At 46.5% G+C, this 13,184-nt stretch overlaps 1 protein-coding gene across 1 annotated transcript in view; it reads right to left on the bottom strand.

Annotated features, from left to right (window-relative positions):
• Positions 1 to 450: 450 nt before the first annotated feature.
• The window catches only part of GLB1L3 (galactosidase beta 1 like 3), a 30,084-nt gene continuing 17,350 nt past the window's right edge, over positions 451 to 13,184 (bottom strand). The window contains exons 12-21 of the mRNA XM_049778433.1: positions 9,219 to 9,356; positions 8,846 to 8,923; positions 7,926 to 8,038; positions 6,667 to 6,807; positions 6,339 to 6,410; positions 5,822 to 5,900; positions 5,455 to 5,542; positions 4,989 to 5,100; positions 807 to 923; positions 451 to 676 (exon numbers count right to left, since the gene is read on the bottom strand). Of these exons, the coding sequence (XP_049634390.1) occupies positions 608 to 676; positions 807 to 923; positions 4,989 to 5,100; positions 5,455 to 5,542; positions 5,822 to 5,900; positions 6,339 to 6,410; positions 6,667 to 6,807; positions 7,926 to 8,038; positions 8,846 to 8,923; positions 9,219 to 9,356 (1,007 nt within the window). The 3' untranslated portion in view covers positions 451 to 607. The remainder of the gene's footprint in view (positions 677 to 806; positions 924 to 4,988; positions 5,101 to 5,454; positions 5,543 to 5,821; positions 5,901 to 6,338; positions 6,411 to 6,666; positions 6,808 to 7,925; positions 8,039 to 8,845; positions 8,924 to 9,218; positions 9,357 to 13,184) is intronic.

Below are 13,184 nucleotides of genomic sequence, written 5' to 3'. Positions count from 1 at the left end.
GAAACACCATTCACTGCTCCCCTAACACACACACACACACACACATACACACAAACAAGGAGTTTCTGGTCAGCATATACAATATTCTCCCTGTCTCCCAACTGAGTATGGGGTCAAATAATATTTTTAAATTTTGTTCAGATTTATCTCAGAATACTTGATTGGAAAAGAAGAACTGCTAAGAAATAAACATTTAATTAGGTAAATAAGTTTTAAGTGTTTTTATTTTTTGTTTATTGGTGTGGGTGCCACACCTGGCTGTGCTCAAGGCTAACCCTAGGTTTATGATCAGGTATCATAAGCCCTTGCTGGGCTTGGGGACCATTATGGAATGCCAGTACCCCAGATTGTGTTGAGGATCAAACCTGGTCAGCATCTTACTTCAGTACTCTCACACCAGCTCAATTTCAAGTCTTTTTAAAAGCCGAAAAATAGTCATCACACAGAAAGACTATAAGATATATTCATCTTTAATGTTATTTTTTTTTTTTAGCTTTTCTGTATCTTTGCTATTGTGGGCTAAGCTGTATTTACTACTGTTCTTATGAATTTACCACCTGAAAAATTACTTTTGGGTGAACCTCAGCAATCTAAGAGCAGTCATAATTTAACCCAGATTGGGCTTCTCTGTGGTTCTGATGTAGAGGCCATTCTTCACTTTATCAAACAGTATGATCTAGACAGGAAAGAAAGATTATTGGTAAAATGGGAAATGCCAGCTTGCATAGGATCACAGGTCACACTGACCTCACTCTGGTGGAGCAAGATGAGTCAGAAACCCATGAGACATGAGAAGAGTGCCTTACCTCATTGTCTCCCGGATTAAGCCAAACACCAGGAAGGTAAAGTGTTTTCTGAGGCCCAATATTCCAGTATCGTCCAAGGTTCCGTCCATTGATGAACACAAATCCATAATCCCAGTTCTGAAAGGGATGGAGACTTTGAGACTGGGGGCAGATCCCCAGTTGCAGGGGGAAAAATAGTGAGCAAACTTGAGTGAGGAAACCACTGATTTGTTTTTGTGGCACTGATAAACTGAGTGACTCACGGGGACATATTCTCCAATTCTAGGCTTCCCCTGTCTCCAATGACAGATACAAAGAGAAGCCAATTTTCATTGTTTTGGGGTTTTTTTGGGAGGGGGTTATGGGGTGTGGGGTCCATATTCAGAGATGTTCAGGGGTTACTCCTGATGCTACACTAAGGAGTCACTACTAGAGGTGCTTAGGGGAACATCAAACCTGGTTGGCAAAGTGCAGAGGAATGCTGTTTTGTTTTTTTTTTTTTTTTTTCCGATTTTTGGGTCACATCTGGCAATGCTCAGGGATTACTCCTAACTCTGTGCTCAGAAGTCGATCATGGCAGGCTCAGGGACTATATGAGATGCTGGGATTCGAACCAGGGTCTGTCCTATGTTGGCCGCGTGCAAGGCAAACACCTTACCACGGTGCTATCCTCCGGCCCCAGGAATGCTGTATTTTTAAGTAGATTTCTGCTTCTAGATAAATGTGGGTGAACACAACTGCAGATAATAACTATCAAAGTTGTCTGATTCTGTAATTTATGGGCAATACAACAGAGAACTATAGGCCCAAGATCTAAAGAAAGAAAACCCAGAAACAGGAAGCCTCTGAGCCCATTTATCAGGCATAAGGGCTGTCTCCTCATATAATGGTGGCTAAGAATTATCAGAGGTTTTTCACAACAGTGGCTGAGAATGATTAATTTTTCATAGCCTCGCCATGTGGGGAATAGATACTGGCTATCGAGAAGTATTTTTATTTATTTATTTTATTTAAACACCTTGATTACATACATGATTGTGTTTGGGTTTCAGTCATGTAAAGAACACCACCCATCACCAGTGCAACATTCCCATCACCAATGTCCCAAGTCTCCCTCCTCCCCACCCGACCCCCGCCTGTACTCTAAACAGGCTCTCCATTTCCCTCATACATTCTCATTATTAGGACAGTTCAAAATGTAGTTATTTCTCTTACTAAACTCATCACTCTTTGTGGTGAGCTTCCTGAGGTGAGCTGGAACTTCCAGCTCTTTTCTCTTTTGTGTCTGAAAATTATTATTGCAAGAATGTCTTTCATTTTTCTTAAAACCCATAGATGAGTGAGACCATTCTGCGTTTTTCTCTCTCTCTCTGACTTATTTCACTCAGCATAATAGATTCCGTGTACATCCATGTATAGGATACAGGGAAGTATTTTTTTTTAATAAACTTCACTTTGGATTGGGACGTAGAGGGGCTTTGCCCAAGGGGGAAGAATGACCTAGAACTAGTCCAATCTTTGGCTGGAAGCCAAACTTCATGACCTTCCACCCCTGGCAGGCCCAGTCCTACATACCACACTGAGCTCCCATGAAAGGATTTGTGCCACTTTACCTCTCCTCTTCCCACCCCTCTAAACATTTTAGCAGGATTGGGGTAAGGAGGAGCTAAATTGGACTATGGGGGGGGGATGGTTTAGGGTGAGAGCCCTCCCTGGGAGAAGCTGCCCACATGTTCTCTCTGTTCTCACTGGGCCAAGAGGAACCTGAAGAGCTTTTGCACTGATCAGGCCCTGGCAGCCCCAGCTAGTGGAAACCAGGGAGCCCTTTCCAACTTCTATCCTTGCTCTTCCTGCAAACACAGCCAGGTCATTTCTCCAACTACTCCTGTACATGTGACATGTGTCCACGGCATGTTCCTCAGTTGCACGTGCTTGTGCATATGTGCAATTTCCAGGAAAAGCAATAGAAACATGTCTGAGCTGTGATGTCGCTCTCTCTGCCAAATAAACTACCAGATCCGTACTCCCTCTTTTTTAAGCTTTTCTCCAACCCCTGCTGTGACTATCTTCACAACTAAAGTCACTTTCAAGGAAGAGCTTTCCAAGATCTAAGGAGAGAAATCCTAGCAGGGGTCCTCAAACTTTTTAAACAGGGAGCCAGTTCACTGTGCCTCAGACCATTGGAGGGTCTGACTATAGTGAAAAAAAAAACTTATGAACGAATTCTTATGCACACTGCATATATCTTATTTTGCAATGAAGAAACAAAACAGATACAAATACAAAATGTGGCCCATGGGCCATAGTTTGAGGACCACTGCAAGGCTGCAGAACTCTGTTCTGTTCAGCTATTCTATGCTTCTCTGAGAACACTTTTATGGATCAAGCTGTGTCTCTACAGACAGAAAATTCCTAAGACTTCCCAAAACCACTTTGTAGGACTCCCCAAAACAAACTGTGTCCCTGGCCAAGGGCCACTAGGTTCTGCTCCTAGTCCCAAAGTGTCTCCAGCTGTTAGAAGTCAGTCGGCTCCACTGTCCCAAGTCTCTGGGTCTGCAGAGCTGTGTGAATGCTGGTCATTTGTGGCCTTACGCTTCCAGTTGCCACCCTACTAGCACTCTATCTACAGGAGTAAGGGATCATACAGGCAACTTTTACACTCAGAGATTACTCCTGGTAAGACTTGAGAGACCATTTGGGTACCAGGGATCAAATCCAGATCAGCTGTGTGCAAGGCAAGTGCCCTCCCCATTCTCCTGTCCCTCTCTGGAAGCCCAGAATAGGATTCTTATTTGAAGGCATAAAAGTTGAGAACTTGCCCCAAATAAGAAAAGAGTGAGACACCTAAATCCAGGAAGCTCAAATTATTCCAACAATTTGGGGCCGGAGAGGTGGCGCAAGTGGTAAGGCCTTGCACGCTCTAATCTAGAATTTACAGCGGTTCAATCCCCTGGTGTTCCATGTGGTCCCCCAAGCCAGGAACAATTTCTGGGCTCATAGCCAGGAGTAATCCCTGAGAGTCATCGGGTGTGGCCCAAAAACAAACAAACAAAAAAAGGATTCCAACAATTTGAAACCCAAACAGCAGGAGAAACAGTGCAGGGATCAGGATTTTGCCTATTCAGGTAATAATCCCCAGCATATAATAGGTCCCCTGAGCCAGGGTCACTGCTGAGCATAGAGTGTAGCTCCTAAGCAATGCTGCCCCAACAAAAGAAAATGCAAAATAAATCCAAACAGAAGCACAGTAACACACAGCGAATCAAATTAAAATAAAATAAAATAAACAGTGACAAAGAGGGACTGGAGCAGCGGCGCAGTGGTAGGCATTTGCCTTGCAAGCGGCTGATCAGGATGGACTTTGGCTTGATCCCCCTTTGTCCATATAGTTCCCCAATTCAGGAGTGATTTCTGAGCGCATAGCCAGGAGTAACCCCAGGACCTCATCAGTTTGGAGGCCTGATCCCCCAAGATAACTTGATAAGTTAGAAAATCATTTAAACTTAAAATATTTGAGGGCCAGAGAGATAGTACAGTGAATCAGGCACTTGCCTCACTGTGGCAAACCTAGGATACTCCCCATTACCACCAAGAATGATCCCCAAGCACAGAGTGAGGAATAGGCAGTGAGCACAACAGGGTATGGACACATGCCCTTCCCCAAAATGTAATACATTTGAAATTATAGATAATGTTTTTTGTGTTTTTTTTTTTTTTTTTTTTTTTGGGCCACACCCGGTGGTGCTCAGTGGTTACTCCTGGCTGTCTGCTCAGAAATAGCTCCTGAGGGACCATATGGGACACCGGGAATCAAACCAACCACCTTTGGGAAATTATAGATAATGTGGGAAAATCCCCAGAAAAACATATTTTTATAAAAAATAACTTTTGTGGGGAGCTGGCAGTGTTACTACCAAGCTACATGTGAGGATCAAATGCTGGAGCTGATGGAAGTTTCGGCCATGAGCCCTGGCACAAATGAAGTCCTAATTGTGCGTGTTGAGTGCATGAAACCTGCTCCATCCCCCAGAGCCATCTTCCACTTAACCTTCTCTTCTTTAAACAGTGACAAGTGGGGAAGATATGGGAAGGCTTGCTAGGTGCAAGGAAATCAGAAAGGGAAGGTGAGCCTCAAGGGGAGTAGAGCCCCTTGGAACCCCTCATGATCTGAAGGGTCCCCTGACCTGACAGCTGCGGTCTCACCTGCAGATCCAGGAAGGAGTCCCTGGGGGGATGGCCAGCATTCAAAGTGCCCCGGTAGAAGGCAGGCCCCGCAAATGTCTTGGGGACAGACATCCAGCTGGTGGCACGGAGCCTAGAAGGAGGAAGCCTTGACTAGCCTGTATCCCAGCCTGGACCCCAGAGTTCCCCTGCAGGATCAGTAAGCAGATCAGTGGGCATTTGGGATCTAGGGTCAGAGTGTGGGCATCCGGGAACTGAGGGGAATCAGAATGTGGGCATTTGGCAATGGGGGGGATCAGAGTGTTGGCATCCAGAAACTGGTTCCAAGCTGTGTGTTCTGTTCAAAGGGAAAGTAGGGCTCTCAGAGCACTTGTATGTGTGCACGTGCATGTTTGTGTGTTCATGTGCATGCAGGTATGTGTGTACATGTGGAAAGCATGTGTCTCTGTGTCTATGGTGGGGATTGGGGGCCTGAGCAGGAACGTACCTGTTGAAGAAGGTCGCTTTCATCTCCAAGGAGTAGATGGTGAAACCTTTTAGGGTTTCTGTATTCAGAGTCACAGGCCCAGTGATGCCTGTGGTGAGAGGAAAGGGACAGTAGAAGCATGATCAGTCCTGCATAGTCCATGTCACCTGGTAGGTGCCACACATAATGCTGGAACTTTCTCTGCAGCTTCCCAAGATAAAACACACAACAGTACTCGGTGCTAACCCGGACATGGGGATAAAGGTTTTGCAGTATGGTTTCTAGTCACTGCCTGAAGGTTCCTGCTTCCCCCGTACCAGCCATGCCCTCCACTGGCCTCCCAGAGTAAGTAGAGAGACCCCAGTGGTGCCACAGGCTGAGCATCAACCTTTCCGTTCAGTCAGAATCTTCCAGGAATAACTGACTCTTCCTTGGTTCTCTACCAGGATCCTGAGAAGATGACAATTCTGCTGGGATAGAGACGAGACATCAGAGCCTACCTGACCGTGCACAGTTTGGATTCGACCCTGACCCCCACCCCAAAAGGGACCCAGTGACCAGGAGCCCTCATTCCTTAGACTAACCAACCTCTCTCTTGAGACTCTCCCTCCACAGATCCTCATCAGTCCCTCCTTAGTCCCTTCCTTAGCATACCCCTCAGCTCTAGTCAGCTCCTCTCAGCCCCCTCCACACTCAGCCCCTTTCCTCTGCCTCCCTGGGTGGATCCCTGTACCTAAGGAACAACCCTGCCCAGGGCACTGATTCAACCCTTTGTCTGGACCCAGGCTGGGCTATAGCTCTACTTCCTGCCCTAACCCCTTCCTGCTGGACCCTCTCTCAGAGAAGTCATCTATGTTATGGGAGTACACCACTGCCAATGACTTAGGGGGATCCCAGAGGTTTACTTTGAGCTCAGGAAGCATCAGCGTGTCACTCTTGTCATCCAGTTGGCCTATGTAGGTCTCATTCAGAAACACCTGCAAGAGAGAAACTGGGGTCAGGGGACAGAGTAGGGGAGGACATGACTGAGAAAAAGGGCTACCTGATTCCCCACATACAGCTGGAGGCTGACCAAGAGGCCACAGCAGATCTAAGCTAGGATAGAGCAGGAAATAGGTTCTTTGGTATGCCTCTGTGCCCAAAACTTTGCACAAGTGGAGAAACACTGACAAGCTATGATGCTGACCACCTGCTGACCCCCTGGGCCAGCAGCAAGACCAGTGGCTTACCGACCTGTGCCACATCGTGGACCTCTGCATGCAGCCTGCCCCCAGAGCAGATGGTGGTCTCGTAAAGAGTGAGCCCAAAGGCCTGGCCATTCCCATTGTTGATGGGCAGGTTCTCCATGTTGATAGGGTCCTTGGACTGGATGGGCTGTGAGAGACAAAGGAAATCAGCCCTTGGCCTCTGGGCCTCTGGGCTCTGTCTGCCTCCAGCTATCCCCCAAATACTGAGCTAGCTGCTATATGCTGATGTTCTGATGCTTTCATTTCTGCCTTGGAATGGGGGTGAGACTGAGGGGACAAGGTCTTAGAGCAGTATTCAAAGTTAGGCTTGAGTCCCAGCCATGCTCTCCTCTTCCCACCATTGCTGCTCATCTACAAGAATTCTCTTTGCACTCTCTGTGGGCCTAGTTAGGACCAGCTTTCGATAGAACCAACTTTCTACTGGATCTGTTTCCTGGCCTGCTCCTCTCTCCTGGGCCTGTCACATTCTTCAGTAGAGGGAGAAAGGTTCCAGATGCACACCAGCAAATTCTCTCAGCTCTGGCTCACTTTGGGTATTCTCTGCTAGTGCTTACTGGGCTTTGGGGTTTGGCTGTTGTCATGTTTTCACTAATCTGCCCTTGGTTTGCAATATTCTGGCATTTCAGGGATTTTGTTTGACTTGTCTCTATGTATGTAATTGTCAGTGCTCTCACCACCAAAATTCAGTGCTCACATGCTTGCCATCCCTACTTCTGTCTGCAGGACAGGACAGACCTGAGGACCACATCAGCTTACAGTACGGAGCAGTTTTGCCCAACTGTCCTCCTGAGATCAGGACCATGCCTGGCACAGGCTGAAAGGCCCTGTGCTCTTGAGCAGCAAACCCATACCATCTCACTTGCAAGGGCATGTGCTCTGTCACTGCGTCATTTCCCAGCCATTCACACTGCTCCTCAAAACACTGAGATGGGGGAATGTTAGGGGCCACTGTCCACGCTGTTCTCACCTTCTCCCAGAGGAGACCAATGTGAGGGGCAAGAACATCTGTGCTTGGTCCTTGACTGAATAGAGTCACCATGGGATCCTGGGTCTCCAGGGCCCCTGTGCCACTGTGTCTACAGCTCCATTGGGAGGTTCTTGGGAGCTGGGAACAGGGATCCTCAAAGGACCTCCAGCACCCCAACATGCTACACTGAGTGTAGCCCTGGAATCTATATTTGTGCAAAATGCAGACCCTTGGGCTTGGCCTCCTTGCACCCCATGTTTCTGCCCCCCAGAACTTACCTTTCCCAGGTACTGAAGAGTGTCCCACAGTGGCAGAAAGGAGTTGGGGGTCACAGGTGGGTACTGGGTCTTGGGACTTTCCACAGGTATGGGGGGCAGAGAGATCCCTGGAACTGAGAGGTCCAGAGTGAGCACCCGAATTTCCCACTGCCTGTTCCCAGGCACCTTGAACTCACCTTGAGTTCTCAGAGAAATGGGGGCAAAGCCTCACAGGCTGAGAGCCAGAGCCACTGGCCATCATTGAATTGAGACCACTGCCTTGCAGAGGTCAAGGAGCAGAGATAGTATGGAGGGCTGAGGCAGGCTCTGATGGGTTCAAAGCAGGGCACCCCCTCAGTCTACACCAGCCCTGTGACCGCCTCTGTGCAGCAGGATGCAGGAGTTTGCAGCCCCATTACATAGATCAGGTGCTGCAGGCAATGCTACAGGATGTCCTGCTCAGCTCAAGCACTGTGGAGGTCAAGGGGAACAGGGACTGGAGGAACAAAGACACAGAGGGTCAGGGGCCAGGAGACACAGGACAAGAGAGGGGTATTCAGCAGGAAGCTTGGGATCAGTCACCGAAGCTGGTACTCACAGGGAGAAACACTGCTCTTATGGGTTCAACTCATGGTGGGGAAGCTATATAGGGATTCAGTGCAGGTCAGAAGCTAGCACAGAGGCTCAGGGTGTGTTTGGGGAGTGCATGAATAGGTTAAGCCCAGCCTTGCCTGTGCCAGCTCTCCAAAATCACATCCCCTGGATTGCCTGGTGAACTCGGCTTAAGCCCTGCCTGAGTGGCTGGGAAAGCCCCTGGCATCCTCAGACCTTGGTCAGCCAAGTATCTCTGTGAATGGCTCCAAAACCTGAGAACTACATGGATGCAGTACCCTCGAGTCCAACCCTGCCCACCCCAAATAAACAACTGGTTGCCAAAGTACCTAGGGTTGCAAAGAGTCTACGGAAGGTGTAATACTTCTCTGTATAGTCTCCTGCCTCAGTCAACACCGCATCATAGTCTGCAAGACAAGAGGTTAGTCAGGGCTCTAACCTCCTCCACAGTGGGTCTGGACAGCCAGCAGGGGTCACCACAGGGCACCACCTCCCTATCCCACCTGCACCTGCTGCTGCCCCGAAAGCTTCCCCGGGCCCAGAAGCCATTTCTTTCAGAAGATTCCAGTGGAGGAGAAGGTGAGGTGAGCTCCAGATCCAGGCAGCACCAGAGGCCCAACCCAGAGATAGCCACAGAAAAGGGAAAGAAAAGGTTTCTGCCATGCTTAGCACAGGCATGGTAAATCCACCACCAACACTTGCCGTAGCTAGTGACCACGCCCTGATATGAATCAATGTTCACTCCGCCATTCATAAATCCAAAGTTGGTGCCACCATGGAACATGTATGTATTAAAGGAGATGCCAGAGTTGAGAAACTGAGTCGCAGCTCTTTCAACATCTACAGAGAAGGAAGATGAGAACATAGAGAACATTCAAAATGGAGGCAGAAGTCCCCACTCCCCACAATCAACCTGATCATTTTGTTTCCCAAAACAAAATGTTTCCCACCAAAATTCTCACCCAAAAATGGGAGAAACTGTCCCAAATTCCTCTAGAAAGCCAAGTCTTATCAATACTAAAAGCACTGAAAAATTATTTTTCCAAGCCTATGAATATCATTTGATACCAAACAATAAACAATCATCTCAAGGCCCTTAAATCATGGTGAGTTACTTTGAAATTGTACAATAGCTGGTGTACACTCCTTCCTACCTTCTCTAGTGACACTAGAACCGCAGCTACAGTCCCTATGCCAATATTCTTGATTTCTGAGCCACTGAAACTTTTTTTTTTTTTTTGGTTTTTGGGTCACACCCGGTAGCACTCAGGGGTTCCTCTTGGCTCTGTGCTCAGAAGTTGCTCCTGGCAGGCTCAGGGGACCCTATGGGATGCCAGGAATCGAACCAGAATCTGTCTGGGGTTGGCTGCATGCAAGGCAAATGCCCTACCACTATGCTCCAGCCCCTGAAACATTTTCTTTCTTTCTTTCTAGAAGGGTGGGAAACCCACACTTATATGGGGCTGGGTATCCAATCCAGGGTTCCCACATGCACTCCAGTCCCTTAAGAATTTTCCTGGTCCCTTTTGTGCCTGTTCTTAATAGGACACTATCTTTTGTAGGCCCTAAAAGGAAGTTATATGAGTGAGTTATTTAGTTGTCAGTAAAATGCTGACTCTACTCTTTCCATGTTGACCAGGTTTTTCTTTCTAAGCTTCTGTTTCTTTTTTGTTTGTTTGTTTTTGGGCCACAGCCAGCGGTGCTCAGGGATTACTCCTGACTGTCTGCTCAGAAATAGCTCCTGGCAGGCACGGGGACCATATGGGACACCGGGATTCGAACCAACCACCTTTGGTCCTGGATCGGCTGCTTGCAAGGCAAACACCGCTGTGCTATCTCTCCGGGCCCAAGCTTCTGTTTCTTTAACTGTTCTTAAAGGTCTGAATTCCTATGACATCACTAAGGAGAAAATTCAGAGGTGATAAAAGGTATTAAGAAACATATCATACACCCCTATGTCTGTCTAATGCCCATCTGTATTGTACATAATGCTCTTTATGTTGCATATAGTTCCAGTTATACATATATAACCTTATCTTTTACCCCTCCCCTACTTTACAACTTCTTTTCTATCCTCTCACCTTCTTCACCCTGATGTTATTTTTCCCTATTCAACCCTCTTTACCCTCAGTCCTTAACTCCTCAGGAACCAAAATATCCCCCACTCCAGCCAGCACCCAACCAGCTCCCAAAGCGAAAAGGAAGATTCCCAGCCTGCCTTGCTTCGGCCCTGGAAGAAGCTGCCGCCACTGCTGCTGATAATTTGCTCTCCATGGCCCCTTTTCTCTTATCTCCTTTCACTGTGAACTGTTGCTTGCTACCATATTTGACTCTTGAGAGACCCTCAGCTCAAGGACATTACCTGATCCCTGACTTCTGCGAACCATTTTTCAGACTCCATTGGATCACGTTGCAGATTAAAACTGTGCTCTTGATTTTTTGTTTTTGTTTTTGTTTTTGGGTCACACCTGGCAGCACTCAGAGTTTCCTCCTGGCTCTACACTCAGAAATCTCTCCTGGCAGGCTCGAGGGACCATATAGGATGCCGGGATTTGAACCACCATCCTTCTGCATGCAAGGCAAATGTGCTACCTCCATGCTATCTCTCCGGCCCCTGTGCTCTTGATTTTATTATTTTATCCGCCCCCTGTCTATTTCAAAAGACTTAAAGGGGTTATGTATATTTTCTTAGAATATTTCTTTAGATGTAGATATAATTCTTAGTGTGTATTTCCTTATGTAGAGGTAGCTTTCCTGATTTCTTTTTTAGATTTGCTTAGTAGAAAATTCTAGTAGATAAATTTCTCTTGGGGTCTGAGTTCAGGTTAGAAATAGGTTACAGGGATTGTTTAGTCTGTTCTTTTTAACCCCACATGCCTCAGTAGTATCATGTGGTATTGCTCCTTTTTGCATAGGCACATTAAAATGTGAAAAAAAAAATTTTTTTTTTTGGTTTTTGGGTCACACCCGGCAGCGCTCAGGAGTTACTCCTGGCAGGCTCGGGGGACCATATAGGATGCTGGGATTTGAACCACCGTCCTTCTGGGTGCAAGGCAAATGCCTTACCTCCATGCTATCTCTCTGGCCCCAAAATGTGGAAATCTATGTATATAAAGAAGTTCTTATCTCATAGGGATAAAAACTCATAAAGTATATTTTGGGGGGCTTTCACCCTGAACCTTTGTCATAGTGACTTGACTTAGATTTCATGTGATTGAACATGGACTGTCTACCCTGAACCTTGGATCCCATCTTTGGAAATGGTATGGTTTTCTGCATTAGCAACCAGGAATCAAACTTCCACTGGTGGGGAGAGGGCCTCTAATGCCACCCAGGCACCAACTTGCTCCAGGGTAGGTTTATATGATATCCTGACAACTTGGAAACAGCAATAACTTGCATTCAGGGCAGGTTTCCATGCCTCGCCACCTAACAGTGAGATAAAATCAGAAGACACTCTATGACACCCAGCTTTGACATAGGATCTGTGCAAAAACCAAGATCTCTAATTACAGATATCTGACTACAACAACTGTGATAAGGAGAACTTTTCCTGGGACTATGAAGAAAGAACTTGGGGTTATATAATTAGTATGCCCGGAGCCTGTAGCTGGTCTTATGCCAGGATGCTTCATGGGTAGGGACACCCTGTTTTCAGGCCAGTTTTCCCTTTCTAATTTCTCCATTTGCTGTGCCTATGCAAAAATAAATAAATAAATAAACAACAACAACAACAAAAACACCTGCCATGCCGCCCCCTTTTTTTTAACATTTTATTTTTATCTTCTAAATAGGGGCTCCCACCTTTTTTCATAAAGCCTTGGGACATAAATTACTTCGTTTTACCTAATATTTCTGCATCTTTTCTATAAAATTAAGAAGAAAAAGAAAGAGGATGGAGGTCAGGGGCCAAGTGATCCTAGGTCCATTAGTGAAGATAAAAAAGGACAGAACAAAATATCCAAGCCAAAGTCAACAACAGTGGAATCAAGAGAGCCAAATGATAAGAATCTAAACTTAACTGGACCTGTTACAGGCAAGGCTAAGGTTGGTGATATAAGATGCATGCTGGGAACTTTGGTGAAGGAGTCAACACTGGTGATGGGAATGGCACTAATTTATTGTCACTGTATGCCTGAAATCCAACTATGAAGAACTTCATAAATCACAATGGTTTCAATATAATTTTTGTTTGTTTTGGTCCACAACCAGTGATGCTCAGGGGTTACTCCTGGCTATGCACTCAGAAATCGCTCTGGCTTAGGGAACCATATGGGATGCTGGGGATCAAATCCAGGTCTGTCCTGAGTCAGCCACATGCAAGGCAAATGCCCTACCACTGTACTATCACTCCGGCCCTGGTTTCAATAAAATTAAAAAAAAAAAAAAGAAACATGGGGTCAGAGAGATAGCACTTACCTTGCAACTGGCCAACCAAGGGTTGGCAGAAAGAAAAGAAAAGAAAGAAGAAAGAAAAAGAACAAAGAAAGAAAGGAAGAAGAAGGAAGGAAGGAAGGAAGGAAGGAAGGAAGGAAGGAAGGAAGGAAGGAAGGAAGGAAGGAAGGAAGGAAGGAAGGAAGGAAGGAAGAAAGGAAGGAAGGAAGGAAGGAAAGGAGACACATAAGTAAGTATAATGAACAAATCTGTATCTAATGTAAACATCTGGTG

Source organism: Suncus etruscus, chromosome 8 (genome assembly GCF_024139225.1).
Source record: "Suncus etruscus isolate mSunEtr1 chromosome 8, mSunEtr1.pri.cur, whole genome shotgun sequence".
NCBI lineage: Eukaryota > Metazoa > Chordata > Mammalia > Eulipotyphla > Soricidae > Suncus > Suncus etruscus.
This window is presented reverse-complemented; position numbering and strand designations above follow the sequence as displayed.